This window comes from Erinaceus europaeus, chromosome X, assembly GCF_950295315.1.
Source record: "Erinaceus europaeus chromosome X, mEriEur2.1, whole genome shotgun sequence".
Lineage (NCBI taxonomy): Eukaryota > Metazoa > Chordata > Mammalia > Eulipotyphla > Erinaceidae > Erinaceus > Erinaceus europaeus.
The window spans coordinates 55,278,511-55,298,899 of NC_080185.1; the positions used below are offsets into that span (position 1 = coordinate 55,278,511).

The window sequence follows — 20,389 nt, forward strand, 5'->3', positions numbered from 1 at the left end:
CCCATGGATCATTAATGAGTAATAAAGTGTATTTTTTAAAATTGTATTTATAAAAAGGAAACACTGACAAAACCATAGGATAAGAGGGGTACAACTCCACACAATTCCCACCACCAGAACTCCATATCCCTTCCGCTCCCCTGATAGCTCTCCTATTCTTTTTTTAAATATTTATTTATTCCCTTTTATTGCCCTTTTTGCTTTATTGTTGTAGTTGTTGTTGGGTAGGACAGAGAGAAATGGAGAGTGGAGGGGAAGACTGAGAGGGGGAGAGAAAGACAGATATCTCCAGACCTGCTTCACCGCTTGTGAAGTGATTCCCCTGCAAGTGGGGAGCCGGGGGCTCGAACCAGGATCCTTACGCCTGTCTTGTGCTTTGCACCACCTACACTTAACCCACTGCACTACCACCAGACTCCCCAGCTCTCCTGTTCTTTAACCTTTTGGGAGTATGGACCCAAGGTCATTATGGGGTGCAGAAGGTGGAAGGTCTGGCTTCTGTAATTGCTTCCCCGCTGAATATGGGCATTAGCAGGTCAATCCGTACTCCCAGCCTGTCTCTTTCTTTCCCTAGTGGGGTGGAGCTCCAGGACACATTGGTGGGGTCATCTGCCCAGGGAGTCCCTGTTGGCATCATGATAGCATCTGGAACCTGGTGGCTGAAAAAAAGAGTTAACATATAAAGCCAAACAAATTTTGATAATTATGAACCTAAAGGCTGGAATATTGCAGATGAAGACTTGGGGTCTCCGTTTTGAAGGTATCTGGTAAGCCTATTTTAGTTATATTCCAAAGGGCCCATGACTATACTAATTTTTTCCTGAGCCTGACCTCTGATATGCAGGTGGACCCAAGTTATTGTCTAGGGATATGATGTCATGGCTGGAAAAACTAGAAAGCTGGATCTAGGAAGAGTAGCTCCCAAATATGGGAAAGATGTACAAATATTGTTGACTGTAAACCCCATCGATTTGATCTGGGGCCCATATTCAGCTTAGGAGCCTATGTAACCTCTGCATCCCTGTAGTATGTTATTTTTAAGTACCTATACTTAAGTCATCCTATTTTGAGAAGAACGTGAAGCTTGTAACAGAAATGTATTTTGTGATTTGTAGTTCAGAAACACAATGTCAAGAGCATCTCCAAATTTTCTTTCAAATCACTTGGACAGTTAATCAATATTCTTAGTAAATGTACTTCTCAGGTTTTGGTACTATAAAGTCAATAAAATTAATTAAGCTTGAACTGCACCTAAAATCTTTAAAAAGAATAATATTCTGGGGGTGGGTGGCAGCTCAGTGGGTTAAGCGCACATGGCACAAAGCACAAGGATCAGCATAAGGATCTTGGTTTGAGCCCCCCGCTCCCCACCTGCACGAGGGTAACTTCACAAGCAGTGAAGCTGGTCTGCAGGTGTCGATCTTTCGCCCCCTCTCTGTCTTCTCTTCCTCTCCTCTCTCCATTTCTCTCTGTCCTATCCATCAATAACAACAACAGTAATAATTACAACAACAATAAAAAAACAAGGGCAGCAAAAGGGAAAATAAATGGATAAATATAAAAAAGTAATATTCTAAATTACTATTTAAATGTGAAACAAGAAGAAATTAATAATTGTAAATTTGTTCTCAATCTAGGTAAACAAATTATTACTAGTCATAAATTATAGGGAGCTCCAGTCTTCAAATTATTTTATTTACCAGAGCACTGATTAACTCTGGCTTATAGTGGTGCAGGAGATTATACCTGAGACATCAAAGCCTCAGGCATTAGAGCCTCTTTACATAACCATTACACTATCTCCTCCCACCTTACAAATTATTTTTTAATTTGAATTTTATGGTGCAAATACTGCTTGCAATAAATTGACTAAGTAAATCCAAAGATTTGCATTTGTTTTGGGTCAGCGATTTAATGAACAGTAGTTAATGTGGGTTTTGTTAACATCAACTTGTATTGATATGTCTTTTTTAAAGAAATATTTTTGAGTGCCCATCTTTAGAAATATGAATAGAGGGAGTTGGGCAATAGCAGAGCGCAGGTGGTGCAAGCACAAAGACTGGAGTAAGGATCCTGGTCCAGCCCCCCGGATCCCCACCTGCAGGGGAGTCGCTTCACAGGCAGTGAAGCAGGTCTGCAGGTGTCTTTCTCTCCCCTTCTCTGTCTTCCCCTCCTCTCTCCATTTCTCTCTGTCCTATCCAACGATGACAACAATAAAACAATAAGGGCAACAAAAGGGAATAAGTAAATAAATATTTTTTTAAAAAATTAAAAAATATATGAATATAGAAACATCTTACAGAACTTTTACATGCCATCAGAAGTAATCTCTCTCCAATATCTTTGGTGTGACTGGAGAGAAAAGTCGTATCCAACAGGTTCTATTTATTAGGACTGAAGGTATTTACCCTTCATGAATATTAAGTTTATTGCCTAAAATAGTGGGCATTGTAGATGAAAATGGAAATCCATCCTAGTTCTTTAATAAACAATGCAAATGGAGCCAGGCCTCAGATGATTTGGGAGCCAGAAAATAGTTCATCCAGTAGAATACAAACTTTACTATGTGAAAGATCCATAGTTTGAGCTTCATCACCACATGTGAACATCATGGGTGGTGCCAGTGGAGCTCTATGGATGGTGGAGCTGTGTTATTTCTCTTGCCCCTCTCCTTCTGTCTCTAAAATAATGAAAAAAAAATCGGCCCAACAAAGCTTTTCAGCAGTGGTATCATACATCTGCAAAGCAGAATTACACATCGGGATATGAGATGCAAATGTTAACTTCTAAGCTTAAAATATTAGGGTGTAAGACCATCTGGTCTTGTACCGATCATTTGGAGATGTGTGGTTTTTCAGTTACTGGGTATTTTGGCCCCTTTTAGTCACAGAATACTATAGTTTGGAGGCCCTTTCCAGTGCAGTACAAACTGCAGCCTTCCTCCTCTGTGATCAACATGGTGCTGTTGATAACATGTGAGACCTTACAATGATTAGCAAAGCCATGTATTCCACGAGGACAAGAACTACACTGATTCTTGCTACCATCTATCACCACTTTACTTCAAAGTAAGCAGTCAATAAATGTTCAGTGGGTGATTGAATAGACCAATAACTTTGGGGGGAAATGAGGGTGAATAATTTGTAAAAAAAAATGATTTCAATAAATCCTAGTTGCTAGATGAAGTAACAAAGATGAATAACATTGCTGAGAATCTTCTCTTGTGATAAGAAATGGTTAAGGAAGTCAAGGCTGGTTTGGGATTCAGTTGGGACTACCAACTTGAATTTTTAACTACCGATGGCCAAATAAATCAGGTTGCACCATCTCTATGAGAATTAAACAAATAAGCCATTTCTACTGTTAAATAAACAACAACAAAAACGGGGGCTGGTCAGAGATGCACCTGGTTAAGTGCACATATTACCAAGCAAAAGGATCCGGGTTTGAGTCCTCCTCCCCAGCTGCAATAGAGACGCTTCACGAGCAGTGAGGGTCTGCAAGTCAGTGAAGAACTAGGACTACGCAGCGGTAGGCAACAAATTCAGCTTCAAAAGCCTGAGATGCTCACAGTCAGACAGAACCCCAAATTTAAAGCCCTACAGCCCCTTTATGCATTGATATAGTACTGTTACTATCCAAGTGAATTGTTTTGCCAGCCCAAAATGTTTGTCACCTCCCCCCCCCCCATTAGAGCTGTGCTCAGCTCTGGCTTACGGTTCTTCTTCTAGCGTTTGCCATTCTTCCGTAGCCAGTCAACAGCGTCAGGTTGAGCCTGATGTAAAGTTTCGAGACCTCCTTTGAATCTGGAGAGGTGGCAGTCGTTGACTATGTGGGTCATAGTCTGTCTGGAGCTGCAGGGGCAGTTCGGGTCATCTCTGGCTCCCCAGCGATGGAACATAGCGGCACACTGGCCATGGCCTGTTCGATAGCGATTGAGGAGGCCCCAATCATAACGTGCTAGGTCAAAGCCAGGTTGACGCTTGCAGGGGTCTGTGATGAGGTGTTTGTTCTTTACCTCAGCTGGCTTATGGTGGTACTAGGGATTGACCTGAGACTCCAAGCATTAAAGTCTTTTTGCATCACCACTATGCCATCTCCACAGTAGTTTACACGATAGCTTTTCATGACTGAAACTGGGAAATTTCATGTTTAGTCCCCAGCACCACCATAAACCAGAGCTGAACAGTGCTCCGGTCAAAAGAATACCTTTGAGGGACCAGCTGGTGGCATACTTGGTTGAATGTACACACTACCAGGCAACAAGGACCCGAGTTCAGGCCTGCAGGGGGGAAGCTTTGCAAGTGGTAAAGCAGTGTTGCAGATGTCTCTCCTTCACCCTCCTGATCTCTCTCTCTTCATCTCAATTTCTGTCTCTATCCAATAAAATAAAAAAGTCTGAAAGTCTCTGTCTCTCTCTCTCCTCTCCCTCCCCTCCCAATCCTCTCTCAACTTCTTTCCTAATAAAAACTAGAAAGGGGGAAAAAAAAAAAAAAGGCCGCCAGGAACAGTGTATTCATAGTGCTGGCACGGAGCCCCCTGGTGGCATTAGAAAAATGTTCAGCAGAGAGGCAGCCAGACAGTCCACCTTCTGCACCCCATAAAGAATTTTGGTCCATATCCCCAGAGGGATAAAGAATAGGGAAGCTTCCAATGGAAGGGATGGGATATAGAACCCTTGTGGTGAGAATTGGGTGGAATTGTACCCCTTGTCCTACAATCTTGTTAATCATTATTAAATCACTAATTTTAAAAAATCCCTTGGTTTCCTTATTGGAAAAGTTCATTTTATTAGACAAAAGATATAGGAGACAAAGTTTTGTTAGGCTACATAGTTTCAGAATTCACTAAAAACATGAAGAAATGATGTATTAAGCGTTACCAATAGAATATTAAGGAGGCTGGCCCACAGTAACCTTATGAGTAGGTGGAGTAATTGGTAACCCACTTGGTCTGATTTAAGACATACTGAGAAGACTCCTCCAGAAATATCTTCCGAGTTGTTCCAGTGCATGATATTCTCCCATTTAGATACTTTGGATTAAAGGAGTATCTGTGTTCAAAAATCTCCTGTTAAATGGTAAATAATCTTTAAAAAGCTAACTCCTTGGAGGTTGAGCGGTAGCACAGCGGGTTAAGTGCACATGGCGAAACGCCTAAGGACTAGCTCAAGGATCCCAGTTCGAGCCCCCGCCTCCCCACCTGCATGGGAGTCGCTTCACAGGCAGTGAAGCAGGTCTGCAGGTGTGTCTTTCCCCCTCTCTGTCTTCCCCTCCTCTCTCCATTTCTCTCTGTCCTACCCAACAACAACGACATCAATAACAACAACAATAACCGCAACGATAAAAAAGGGGGGCAACAAAAGGGGGAGAAATAGCCTCCAGGAGCAGTGGATTCATGGGGCAGGCACCCAGCCCCAGCAATAACCCCTGGAGACCAAAAAAAAAAAAAAAAGCTAACTCTTATCAGCTTGTATGACATCACACAATGATAAAATCAGCAGTGGAAAAGGGTGGTCAGAGAGTGACTACCCTCTGAAAGGGTGGCATAGATAGAGATAGGCCCCAAACAACTAATACTGCCTGGGTGAGGAGTGTAGATATGCCTGGGAGCATGAGAGCTCCAGGGAAATAGAAAAGAGATTCAATATACCACCAAAGATTAAACTCACCTACTGATTTCCTAACCTCACCCAGCTGGATTCTCTCTATAGGCAATGTTTTTGTTTGTTTCAAATCCAGTCCTTTCCACCCATTCCTAACAAGTCAATTGTGTTGATTTCAGCTCATGCTAGGTTATTAAGATCAATTTGAGTCGTGATTGTCGTAGGGTAATCATTTCCCCTAAGAACAAAACATCCGGGAGTCCGGCGGTGGCGCAGCGGGTTAAGCGCACGTGGCGCAAATCGCCAGGACCTGCGTAAGGATCCCAGTTCGAGCCTCCGGCTCCCCACCTGCAGCGGAGTCGCTTCACAAGCGGTGAAGCAGGTCTGCAGATGTCTTTCTCTCCTCCTCTCTGTCTTCCCCTCCTCTCTCCGTTTCTCTGTCCTATCCAACAACAACGACATTAATAACCACAACAATGTTAAACAAGGGCAACAAAAAGGAAAATAAATAAATAAATAAAAACTTAATTTAAAAAAAACAAACAAAACATCCGCAGGATTTTTTAACTGTTATTACTGCTACCAGGGTTATTACTGGGGCTTTGAGCCTGCATGACAAATCTACTGTTCCTGGTGGCCATTTTTTATTTTTCTTTCTTTTAGATATGATAGAGAAAAATAGAGAGGAAAGGGGGAGACACAGTGGAAGACAGACCGAAAGACACCAGCAGCCCTGTTTTACCACTCATGAAGCTTCCCTCCCCCTTACAGGTGGGAGCAGGAGCTTGAGGCTGAGTCCCTGTGCTTAGTAACGTGTGTTCCAACCAGGTGTGCCACCGCCCACCCCGTCCCCAGATTAATTTAAGTGTGCCTTGAGTGTCTTTAAATTGCTGATCTTTACTCTTGAAGGGATCACATTAAATAAGGTAAGTCAGAATACCAGACGATCTCAGCTATAAGCGGTATTTAAGCAGGAAGGGCAGGGAAGGTAAACACAGAGTGAAGCTTGGACTAGGTCAGGTGTACTGTAGCAAAACAAATGAATTTGGACTAGAAGTTGTAGGGAGAAAGTGTCAGGTAGGTATCCAGTACAGGATAGAAAAGAGGGACTTGGATTGATGGTAGCAGTGGAGTGCAGACACCTATCATGGAGAGATAAGAAACTATACCATTATGTCAAGAATAAAATGTTGAAAAAAATTAATGGAGTGAAAATGTGAACATATTTAATTTGGTCATTTTGATCATTAAGAGTAAATAAATAAATATGAAAAGGCAGACACTTCAGGACTAAAGGTGCAACAAATGTAGAAAATAAAACTAGAACATCACTTAGCACCCTATACAAAAATTAACTCCAGGGGGCCAGGCGGTAAGCACCAGGTTAAGCGTGCGAGGCACAAAGCGCAAGGACCGGTTTGAGCCCCCAGCTCCCCACCTGTAGGGGGGCGTGTCTTCACAGGCGGTGAAGCAGGTCTGCAGGTGTCTGTCTTTCTCTCCCTCTCTCTGTCTTCCCCTCCTCTCTCCATTTCTCTCTGTCCTATCCAAGAACAACATCAATAACAACAGCAATAATAATAACCACAACAACGATAACAACAAGGGCAACACACAGAAAAAATGGCCTTCAGGAGCAGTGAATTCGTAGTGCAGGCACTGAGCCCCAGCAATAACCTTGGAGGCAAAACATATTACAAAAATTAACTCCAAATTAAATACTTGAGTGTTAGATACCAAAACATGAAATACATAGATGAAAACATAAAAGATTCACTATAGGACCTTGAAATCAGTGGTTTATTTGGAGATCAACTCCATTCATAAGGAACACTAGAAAGGTAAATGAGAGCATCAAATTTAAAAGCAGTTGCAAATCAAAAGAAACTACTACAAATATAATAATACAGTCTAGTAAGTAGCAGAAAACATTTACACATTACAGGTCTGACAATGGGTGTATATTACAATTTGTCATCATCAATGACAATAATAAAACCCACAAGATAAGTGAAACTTGGCAAAAATCTGCATTAATTGTGTTCTGTTTGGTTTAGTTTGGCTTTACAGTCAGCTCACCTTTCATCTCTGGTTATTGGTGGTGCCTGAGATAGAACTTGAGACCTTTCACATGCAATTAATTCCTTGTGCTACTGCTGTTCTCTCTGGTCCAAAAACTAGGTAATTTTTATTATAATTTTTATTTATAAAAGTTTAATAGATTTTTGCCCATTGCCACCAGGCTTATTGCTTAATGACAAATTCACATCTCCCAACAGCCATCTAATAGAACAAAGAAATTGAGAGGGGAGGGGGAAACAGGGAGAGCAACAGACATGTGAAGTACTTGCTTCACTGTTCACAAAGTTTCCCTCTCATGAAACTTCTCACATGTAGGTGGGGAGTGGAGGCTCAAATGGGTCCTCACATGTGGTAGCATGCATGCTTAATCAGGTGCACCACTACTCGGCCCAGCCCTTGGTTTATTTCTTTTTTAAGAGAAAGAGAATGGAAGGAAGGGAAGAGCTTTGTTCCTGCATAAGTGGTACTGGGGAATTGAACTCGGGGCTTCACATATGTAAGCCCACTTTATGTAGACTTCATATATGAGTTAAAACTACCCAGTAGCTATATTTCACTTATTTCCCAAAACATAATCCTTTCCAATTCAATCTATTTTGTCTCCAGTGTTATTTTTAATGGCCAAGTAGTATTCCACCGAATATATATATATGTATATATATGTATATATATACATATATATGTATATATATATATATATATATATATATATATATATATTCCCGTGTCTTCATTTAGTTATTGATGAGCATTTTGGAATATTCAATATTATTATACATAATTCAGCTACGAACATAGGGATATATATATATTCGAAATTAATATTTTGTGTCCTATGGATATATACCTAGAAATGGTATTGCAAGATCATAAGGCACTTTTTCATGTTTATTTTTAAGGAATCTCCATAGCATTTTCCCATAGGGGCTGCACCAGTTTTCACTTCTACCAATAGTGTACTGAGATGAATTTGCAAAAAGTTAAATAAACCAAACTGACTTTTAAACTGTGTGGAAACTGTAGTGATTATTGGAGGGAACAGGGATTGGGGGAAGAGGTGGAGATAGGTAGCTATATTTGGCACAGGAATTTTGGTGGTATTGCAGTGAGTTTTATACATGCATATATGTGTATGTAACTATGTGTATGAGTGTGTGGGAAGCTATACTCCTAATCTTATATGTTAAGTCAGTGCCTACTTTTAAAAGATAAAGTTAATCTCTAATGGTGGGGGAAAACTTAGTGGCTGTGTACCAATGGTTTCCTAGGTACAGGTTGATGGTGGAATTGTGCAAAGGATATGGGGAACATTTTGGGATAATGGAAAACCTATTTAGACTGTTGTGTTGAACTAATGGGTGCATACATCTGTCAAGACTCATCAAATCACACACTGCTAATGGTGCAGTTTATTGTACATATGAATAAATTTGTTTATAAAAGATTTTCTCCAATAAAATTATTAGAATGAGAGCATGAGTATTATTATTGAAGCTAAAAATAAGAACAAAACTGACTAAATAAATGAAAAAGGCTCCTTGTAAATTTCTTCAGGGTAGGAAGGGAGTAAATTGGGATGTGGAAGAAATATGATTAATGGAAGAAAGTTTTATCAGCTGAAGAAGTGTTATCAATACACTTTAGTTACTATTTGGCACTCATACAAGAATGATATCTCCTCATCAATGGAGAATATCCTAACAGTAACTACAGATTAAGTAATTAGTTCTGATTATAAAAAACAGTAGATTAAGTCTTCATCTAAAAGTTTCCTAGTCTGACCCCCTCATAATTAGATAGCACTGGACATAGAAACAACATAATACCTTATTCAAAATCAATGTTACATCACCTATGATGCCAACATTTTGTATTCAATGAAGGGGAAAAAAGGTTTGTTAGTTTGTTGTTTTTTTTTTTTTGAACAAAGAAAAATAATGGATTATTTAAAAGCAATTGCTGTGCTCATATACTGGATAGTAGGATGGTCCCTTAAGCAATCTAACACAATAAATGAAACATTGCTTTTAAGGCCTGGTTTTAAATGCTAAGTACCAATTAGTATGTCCCATCTATATACATCAAGATTTCTGATATATTTTGGAATTCTTTTCCAATATATGGGATACTCCTGGTAAATTATTTTTTGTTGTTTTTTAAAATATATTTATTTATTATTGGATAAAGACAGAAAGAAATTGAGAGGGGAGGGGATATAGAGAGAAAGGGAGGGAAAAGAGACACCTGCAGCCCTACTTCACCACTTGTGAAGCTTTCCCCCTACAGGTGGGGACCAGGAGCTTGAACCTGGGCCCTTGCACACTAGAATGTGTGTGTTTAACCAGGTGTGCCACCACTTGACCCCATAAATTATTTTTTGTAGTGACTATTGTTTAAGTAAATAGAAGAATCTTGGAAACTAAATCTAGAAGTAATATTGATTCCAATTAATGATTGTCTCATAGTAGGTACATATGGAGTGCAGGAAAGAGCTGGAACTAGAGAAATATGGTTTGCTGATAAACAGAGGTATTGTTGCATTACACCTTCAAATGAGTTAGAAATTACTTGTTTTGGCATTGATTATGCTTTCATGATTGTAAATACGCTGTACTGGTAACGCAGTTGAGTTTATTTAGTAGTTGTTTTTACCAGTTTATTTTGGATTAATGGTAGGCGTTCCTTGTTGGGAGAGGGTTGGTGGAAATAGAGGAAAGAGTTGGGGTATTAGCTAGGTCAACTGAATTCCAAATGACAGCAATGGTTCTTTAGTGATGAGTATTACCCTTAGCCTACCAACCTATGACTTAGTCACTCTCTTCTCCTCATCACATAAGGGCTCAACTACAATGCTGGGTTTGTTGGGTTCTGCTTTAGGCTCTGGCTGGGGTTCAGGCTTTGGCTCCAGTTGAATCTCAAGCTCAGGTACTGAAGTAGGTTCTGTGGCAGACATAGGCTCATGATCTGGCCCTAGGTTGGAATCAGGGCCAGTTTTGTTGGTAGATGACTTAGTTGCTTCTTCCCGGGTAGCGTCTTCAGCTGGCATTTCGTGACAACCTGTACTTTCGTCTATCTTTGTCATAGGTCTGCAAGAAGAAGACCCAGGAAAGAACAAGTTAGGGAAATGCTAACTTTGAAATTTTATGTGGAGTCACAAGCTACATAGTTACCTTCAATATCCATAAGCCCCAGTCTATTCAGGGCCTCTGTGGTTTCTGATATTCTGATTCACTGTCAGACTATGTATCTCTAACTTTAGGTGTAGAAAGGTTAGGTTTCAACAATATAATGAGAACTCAAGAGAGACAGACCAGTGTTTTTAGAAACGAGGAAGCTAATGCCATTCTATAAGGGTCTAAAGGTCTCATAAGCTCTTTGAGGTTCAAATCCATGCATGGCTTTGATACATTTTCAACTCCATCTAGCACAATACATCAGCTGCTCGATATCCAACAAATAATCATGGAAGCATAGAAATTGAGCAATAAACAGTTGAACCAGGGTGATATACAGACAAGAAGAAAATAGCAGAATAGTTGGGAAACATGAGCTGTGGACAAGGCCACACTCTCACTTCTATGAATCTATTAATCCCATGCTTATTTATCCTCATGGTTCCATGTCCCGAAAACTATTAAAAGATGTAAATTATGACTGTAGCAGTAGATATTAAGGAATTTGAATATGATAAAGAAAATATTTTCTTGTATCTCAGATTTGTTGTCATTTAAAGAATGTGTTTTACATAAAGTACTCAGAAGAGAATCTGGCACAGAGAACATTTGGAGATGAACATTTTTTTTATAAAATAAAGATGGCAGCCATCATCATTCTTTTACTAAGCAGTACTAGTAAGATATCAAAAGTTACTGCTGATGTCCTATACTAAAGGGAATATTTAGGAAGAGTTGACTGAAAGAGATTTGATCCAAGGAACATCTGAATTCAAATAAAGACACACACACACAAAATAAAATCTTACTCGAGTTCTGTGGCAGTTTTAGAACTTCTCTTCCATTCTTTCCCCTTTGCCTTTGCCTTTGCTTTGCTCCTTGCAAAGCATACAACAGAGATGATAATGGCAGCACCTACCAGGGTACCCACCAATGCCCCAACAATGATTCCAACTTCTGGATCTGGAGGATACAAGTAACTGATTAGGATGCTAGAACATACTATGCATTTGTGACCAGTAGCGAGCCGACATACACTAGGAAAGTGACTTGTAAGGATTGAAAACATGGAAACTTCAATCTGCTGGGTGAACTCACAAGTAGGAAAAGAACACTGACTTGATGACACAGCTTGCCAATTCACATTTACACACCAGAAGAAAACAACATGCCAAATTGGGGAAGGTAGGGTCCTTTTAAGATGGGGACTAGAGTGAGTCTACAGTGTACACTTGCTTGGTCAGGACATCACGGAGCCACAATCTGATCACCGGACAAATAAATGATTTCTTTTATAGACAGAGATACTTCACCAGGCTTTTCCAGAGTTTAGGTGAAGTAAATCCTTAAAACTTTCTCCCTCTTGGGGCTGGGTGGTGGCACACCTGGTTGAGCGCACACATTACAACACTCAAGGACTTGGGCTCAAGCCCCCAGTCCCCACCTGCAGGGGGAAAGCTTCATGAGTGGTGAAGCAGGGCTGCAGGTGTTTCTCCGTCTCTCTCCCTATCTCCGCATTCCTCTCAATTTCTCCATCTAATAAAAATAAAGATAATAAAAATTTAAAAAGAAACTTGCTATTTATCCCTGTAAACAAACTGTTAGCTCCTTGAATGTGAGGCATTTTGCTCACCTCTGTACCTCAATTACATAGAAGAGTTCCTGGAATATAGTAGATACTCAGTGAATGCTTGAGGAAGGAAGGCAGGAAGGCAGGCAAGCAGGAAGGAGGGAAGACAGTAAAATACCAGGCACCATTAAGAGACTTCAAAAAGAAGCACATCTCAAGCAGGATTTGTCAGAGTTTCTACATCTGCAGTCTGTGTCTCTAGAAAGGCAAAAAAGGATTGAGCCAGATGCAAAGAAAAATAGCAGAGAGGATCAAGAGGCTGGCAGTAGAACCAGATCAGAGTAAAGCAAAGACCAAGATGAGGTTCTTTCACACTGAAAACAACTGAATGTGCTAAGAGAATTAAGAAGTGATCTAGAAATGGAACATGTTTGATTCAAGACAAATAAAGGAAGAATTCTCAGCTTCATGGGAGAACAACGATCCAATGTAACTAGCCATCTTTACATCCTGGATATGATAGGCTAGGGAGATATGTAAAAGACTTTCATGCCTGAGATTTAAAGGCCCCAGGTTCAATCCTCTTCACCACCATGAGTCAGAGTTGAACAGTGCTCAAGAAAATAAAGTTAAATGAAAATTACATATATATATTATATATTATATATTATATATTATATATATATATATATATATACATATATGATGATAGACTCAAGGTAAATTGGAAAACCGTGAATAGATGGAACAAGCATTAAGTAGCCCTTGAAAGGCATGGTAAGACATTTCTTGTGACAGTTTGCCCCTGGGTTGGCCCAACGTGAGGATACCAAGTCTTTATATCTAAAGATAGAGAAACTAATTACTGGGGGCCAGGTGATGGTGCACCCGGTGAAGTGCACACATTACAGCGTGCAAGGACCTGGGTTCAAGCCCCCAGTATCCACTTACAGGGGGAAAGCTTAACAAGTGGTGAAGCAGGGCTGTAGGTGTCTCTCTGTCTCTCTCAGTCCCCTCTCCCCCTTCCCTCTTAATTTCTGGCTGTCTCTATCCAATAAATAAAGATAACGATAAGAAGCAAAAAGAAATTAAAATAAATAAATAAATAAAAGAGAAACCAAGTACCTTTGAAATGGAGGGTAGAGTTTTAGAAGCATCCTGGCTCAACTAGTAACTTGCCAGATAACCCTGGATAAGTCACTTACCTTTCTAAATTTCTACTTGCTTTTCAGTCAAATTAAGCTAACGATATTTTCCTGCCTTCTAGACAGGATAGTTGAAGGACCAATATAATGTTGACACCCAAGTGGCACATAATTCATACCATAAATCTTAGTTACTTTGACTGTGGGTGTGTGTGTGTTATCACCACTGACATTAGAGACTGATCCTACCACACTGGTTGATAACTACTAGAAAGTCTGTGAGCGACTTTTTTTTCCACATAGATGGATACAGTTTTATCTGTGTTATCAACATAACCACCAACAGAAATTCAGCATGGTATTATCGGCAAAGCTGCTGTGTATGTCTTGAATAGTTATATGTATCATCTGGATTTTTTTTGAAGGTTAAATTAATCTTTTTTTTTTCTTTCTTTTTTTATACCAGAGCACTACGCAGCTCTGGCTTATAGTGGTCCAGAGGACTGAACTGTAGAGCCTCAGGCATGAGAGCCTCTTTATATAGCCATTATGCTATCTACCCCCGCCCAAGTTTAAATTCATTTTTGTAAGGAATCTAGACAATGTTACAAATGTCATATAAATGTCAGGTGTCAAGAGAGCCATTTATCATAGTAACCTATAATAAACACAAAACTTCTCTAAAGAGGAAGAAGGATGAAAAGAGGGCTTCTAATTAATTCACATAACTAGCAGGCCTAGGATACTCAAGGAGAAACTGTTAAAGTAGTATGATCAACTTACATGAAGATGTTAGATCAATTTCACAGGAGCTATTGCCAAGGTTGTTGACAGCAGTGCACTGGTAATAACCTTGTTCAAAATTTGTCAGATTTCCAATATACAAATGTCCAGTGGTTGGGTCTGTCAAAATCAGGAAACAGACTTGAAATTTCATACGTGAGTACAGCTCATATCCATGTGGCATATCTCTAAGTCTTCACCAACTTCCTCCTCCGTCACTCATACTGGTCTCCTTTAGCAATGCCCTGGATCTGACTAGACACTTTGGGACTATTACAATGGTACTAGAACTATGCCTAATCCCTTCATACCCACCAACTAAGAGACCAAAACAGGGCTGACTTTCAGAAATTGGGGAGATTAGATTAGAATCATCATGTTGGGAAATAAATATTTTTTTCAAGTCCCCTCTCAGAGGAACAGATAATTAAGTTCTAAAGAGTAGCCACTAGTCACACAGGTATGCAGTCAGCCAATCACACAAACCACATGATGCCAAAGGCTACCAAGGATTGTACTTACTGAAGCTTTCTTTCACTGGGATGATGTCTTTTCCCTCAAGTTTATACCAGTAGTACACAGGAGATGGTGTCCCAAGTGTAGAGAGGCACGAAAGTGATATAGGATGGCCAGCTTCTGGTACTCCTTGAATACTGCAATAGGGCTTAGAAGGTTTGACTGAAAGGTAATGACAAAGAGTAAAACTCCTGTGGAATGAATATCACTGTGCCACAATTGCAGTAAACTTCTTCATTGGCATTTTGTGCAATCTATGTTTGTTTAAGCTTTTAAAAAATCATTTGGGCTAAGCCAAAAGAAAGAGCGAGACAGACAGACAGACAGACACACACACACACACACACACACACACACACACAGATGTATACCAGATGATGTCACTCATAAGTGAAACTTAAGAAACAAGGACTGAAAGGGGAAACACAAAGTGAAACTTGGACTAGGTTTGGTTATTGCACCAAAATAAAGAACTGAGGAAAGAGGGAAGGACTGGGTTGGGAGGGCATTGGGGTCCTGGTGCATGATGATGTAAAAGGACCTAAGCTAAGGGTGAGGACATTTTTCAGACACCTACCATGAGGAGATGAGAAATTGTACCCATGTGTCAACAACTGAACTGGAAACCACTACCCCCACCCCTGCCAATGAAATGATGGAAAAAAAAAAAAAAAAGCAGTTTCCTGGTTGGACCAGTAGGTGGGAGTAGAGCACTTCAGGGGTTGGCAGTCTGCAGTCACCAGGCCATTAAGATTCTAATAGCATCCAGGGTGTCTGCCTCCTCCTCAGCTTCACAGTCAAGAATTTCCGCATTGTGTCTTAAAATATGCCTTTATTAAAAACAGTCAAGTGTGAGCAAACATTAAACGACTAGGGACATAGTTTATATGTGTGAATCACAGTTTTAAAGGAAAGTAGAGCCCTTAAATAATTTGAGATCAGCTGTTGTTTATCCATTTAAAAAATTGTTTAATTAATGCCATATTTCTTTTTCCTTTATGAGTCATTTTGGGCATTCCTCTGGGAGGGTAGCACAAAATGGCTGGAAGGTTTGAATTTGCCTGTGTCTGTAGTCACTCTGGGAAGCCTACTGGTTGTAATGGGGGATGGGGAGTGCTCTACACAGTACTGAAACCTTTATTCTCCCATCAATCCACAAGCATTCACTTGAGTGTTGTCACTGGACAAGGCAGTAGACATTGAAAAGCAACTGACACCATCGTGAAGAAGGGTGCTAGATGAGGTGAGAGATGAGAGGATAGGGCCGCTGGGGCTAGAGAACAAGGGAGATCAGAGCTTGGAGAGCTTCATCGGGCCTGTATTTTCATCTGAGAGCTGGAGGAGCACAGAAGGAATTTAAGTCAGAGAAGAACAATGTTCTTTTTCACCCTTTAGATGAATCATTTGACTCCAGGAGGTCACTTAGCAGTCTGGTGATCTACTGGATCTGGGCATGACAAAAGGATGGGATCAAGGGTCCCAGGCTTTTCATCAGAATGGTTGGAGTACATGATATTTCTGTCAGCGCCATAAAGTATGAACTGAGGGTCTCCCCAGCACAATTTTCCATTCAGAGAGAAGAGAGAGGGCGAGAGTGAGTAAGAGAGAGCTTTCTCTATCTTTCTCTTTATATTAGTGGTAATAGTCTTTCTCTTCCTCTTTCTCAAAAAAAAAACCTAGAAACTATTTTGAAACTGACAATTTTTAAAAGCCTTTTTACAGCCTTTATAGAAGAACAGAACAATTTGACTAGAAAATTAAATGAGGGCATTTCATCACAAAAATTGAACAGCAAGGCATGAATTAACTGCTGGACAAAAACATGGAATGAATCTCATTCACTTCTTGGGCCCATAATTAAATATAGACTTTTTTTTGGATGACCACATTTTCTCCTTTTATTTATTTATTTTTATTAACAAAACACTTAGGGAATCATCTTGAACCACCTCCCAATCCTATATATTTTCAAAAACTACCAAGTCAGGATTGAACTGTAATTTACTTCATCTAGTGAAAGTCCCCAGTAGAACTCAGATGGTCTACTGGCAAGTCCACTGATGAGCCATTTCACTTTACTACTTTCAATAGAATTGGAATGAGAGTAAGAGGCCCAACTCAAGAAAATAAATGAAAATGCTTCTGTGTGTTTTTCTCAGACCTCTTTCTCTAAATCATTTTCTTTTCACATGCCAAATTGCAGAATGGAAGACACCACTTCTTCCAAATGCATAGAGCATAATGATGTAGTCATCTAACTGGGTGTATTTCAGAGATTTCTTTTGCACAGCTGGCATACCTAATATAAATGTGTCATAAGGATGGCCCTTCTAACCACTTGGGCCTTTGCCTACTATCACCCTCCCACCCCCATCCATCTGAACTGTGTCTTGCCCACAGCATTGGCAGATGTGAAGCTGTACCCCTGAGGTGACAACAGTCTTGTAAAATAGCTTTCTCATCATCAAAATCTATTTCAGGAATCAGGATAAAATTTAATGGTGCCCTGTCATCTCAGTCCCTCTTTCACTTGACACACCATTGTAAATCTTTCAAGTCAGCACAAAAGTAACTTTCTCTACTTCCCCATGCACAGTGCTTAGCTCTTTCTCCTACAATCATCCAACTCTCCTCTCTGACCTCCACTGTAAGCATCTATGTTAAATGGCTGTTTCTTGCATAGATTCTGAACTTTTGGAGGACTATCACACTGACTTTTACATCTTGCCATCTCTGTTGCCTAGCACAGTAACTGGAAATATGCTCAGTGGTTGTCAAGAGAATATACACAGAAATGAATGAATTCATGGACTTGATGCTGATTACTGAACACTATAAACCTGAAAGGAAATAGCACTACTTCTCCCCACAGTTGACCTCCCTACCCATCTGCCCCTGGCATATTCCATGCCTCGTCAGGGCAAGCAAAACAGGTACCCATGTGCAATCAAATTTGAGAAATTTTTTGAGAAAGCTGTCACTCTCAAATTCTCCAGCAAGCATACATGTATAGACTGCTTTTATTCTTGGTCTAACTAGTGAAAATAGATTTTTAACAGTTCCCAAACTCCACAAACTCATTTGCCTCTTAACCTGTCCTGGATCTCTGATGCTTAAGGGCAAGTTATGAGAGCCACTGAAGGAACAACTCATACAAAGCCTTATGGGAAAGAACAACTCATACAAAATTTTATAGGAAAGAAAAACTCAGAGAGGAAATGACCTCTCCACTTTTTGTGGAAGTTGGTTGGTAACTTGGGAGACACTTTAAACATATGGATGCCAACATTTTTATCTGCCCTAGAACTAGTGAGAAATCCTTTCCTGGGAGAGTTGATATTTGAGTTTAGAAGACCAGTCATATCCAAGGGAACTAAAACGGTGATGTATGAATGCTAACACATCAGGAGTGAGGGTCAGAGGACTTAGGTTCAAGCTCTTACCATGCTACTCAATGACTTCAAGGTGATCTGTCAACCTTTTTTAATCATTTTGAAATGGTGTTATAATTCCTGTCCTGTCTTTACATGTCTTTTTATGAGATTCAAATAGTCACCTGGATAATCAATGTTCAAGGGATTTGTAGGACTTGTACTCTTATCTAGTGGCTTTTTGCTTCTCACTGGTTCTGGGGTGTGCATCCAACTAGAGACAATCAAAAGGATCCAAGATTATTTATCCATGATTCTGGAAATAGCTCAACATGAGGCAATTTCTGCAGTCCTTTAAGTTTGGCAGTTGTATTTTTCATGAGTGGTTTCCCAGTGCTACTAAATGAGTTGGCTTAGTGGTTTGTGTTTCCCTGATATAAACATGGAGGATATTTACCCCTGGGACTGAATTGTCACCATAAATCACAGCCCTGGTTCATTCAATGTTATGAATGTTTACAAGAAAAAAAAAGGCAGAAAAAAAGGTCACAGTCCATACCTAACACACTGACACTGATGATGCCTTGATTGCTGCCAGCAAAATCAGGGGGGTTGTTAACATCACAGGTGTAGATACCACTATCTGCTGGTTGCATATGCGAAATAGTGATAGATGCGTTGCCTGTTTCATTAGACCCTACAATTCGATTTTTAAATCTCCCAATGGCTGTAGCTTGTCCACCTTCAGCATAGTAAATCTAGGATAGAAAAAAAATGACAGAAATGAGATCTGGAGAAAATCTAGGATCAGTATAAACTACTCAGAACTTCCTTCTATCCATTGTCACCTTCTTTGACCAGAAGTATCATGCTCCCCTCCATGGGGAATAGATCCCTATGGCTAAGGTTTCTCAATTCAGCAAAGCATATTAGCTTTCTCTACAGCTGTGCATGGCCAGTAGCTCATTTGTTCTCAAAGCAGTTCTATGATATTACCAACTACATGAAGAAGACATGCTTGCCTTAAAGACACTGAACAGATAGAACAGATGGTATCCATCTCCTAAGCTTAGGCTAAAACTTACACAATCACCTTAGGAGTCTGTGTAGAGTATGCCTGTGCTAGTATACAGGAAGCAAACACTTAATGGGAAAACGAGATCTATTATATTTCTATTTTCTCAGGGGTAGAGTGTACACTTTGCAAACATGAGCTTGTGTGTTCAACTCTCAGCACCAATACATAAATAAGCAAATGTTTTAAATTTTTTGAGTTTACTTTGCTCAGTGGAAATTTCTAGAAAATTTGGTTGCTCTAAAAGTGAGAATGCTCATACTCCTTTCATACACACATACTCCAATGGATAAGCAGAGATGAGTTCATCCTGTTCTTTAGAAGAGCAATGTTAAAAAAAATATCAATGTTTCAGAGCAGAGAGAACCCTGAAGAATCATCTGGTCTTTTCCCTCTTGGTGGTGTCATGAGGATGACACAACATAGTCCAGTAAGTGCCCAGGAGATAGTACAGTGGCAGCACACAGGGCTTACACATAGATGAAACTAATAAAAGATCTAGGAAGTGCTTGCTCAAAGGCAGCTATTACCTTTCTCCTTGGGAGACCAAAGGAAGTACTGGAATTACTATTCTGGTTAAAAGAATAAAACTACCCAAACAGACACATATTAAAGAACTTGACCAAAACTACAAGTATTCCTTTATTATATATTATAATTTCTGGATTTAAGAAATAGCTGTATTCTAGTCCCATCTTTATTGCAGAACATAGTAATTTAGATCATGGTGTGATGGAGACGGTCTACCACTCAGTGGGCTTGGCGTGGCCTTCAGCCACAGTTTGACTTTGTGACATAGTAGTTAGGGAAGTTAGCCCCTTGAGCATGTTTCCATGGCAACACACTTTGTGACATAATAGTGCATTGCTCCAACTTTGGTTTCTGTATCTGTTCTTCTCTGAAGTACATGCATTTCCTGACCACATAAGTTGATTTTAGGTAGTGTGCTAAATGAACCCTCAAACAAAATTACTGTGTTTGAAGAAGAACTACATCTCACACATCAAATCTGTGAATTCATGGGCATTATTGTTTAGAACTGGTAGATATTTTTAATATTTTAAGAGGTCAG

General features: G+C 39.9%; 1 protein-coding gene across 1 annotated transcript in view; it reads right to left on the reverse strand.

The window, feature by feature from the left end:
• Positions 1-10,295: 10,295 nt before the first annotated feature.
• The window catches only part of VSIG1 (V-set and immunoglobulin domain containing 1), a 65,922-nt gene continuing 55,828 nt past the window's right edge, over positions 10,296-20,389 (reverse strand). The window contains exons 5-9 of the mRNA XM_060182655.1: positions 18,802-19,000; positions 14,878-15,033; positions 14,356-14,475; positions 11,667-11,820; positions 10,296-10,770 (exon numbers count right to left, since the gene is read on the reverse strand). Coding sequence (XP_060038638.1) covers positions 10,485-10,770; positions 11,667-11,820; positions 14,356-14,475; positions 14,878-15,033; positions 18,802-19,000 — 915 coding nt within the window. The 3' untranslated portion in view covers positions 10,296-10,484. The remainder of the gene's footprint in view (positions 10,771-11,666; positions 11,821-14,355; positions 14,476-14,877; positions 15,034-18,801; positions 19,001-20,389) is intronic.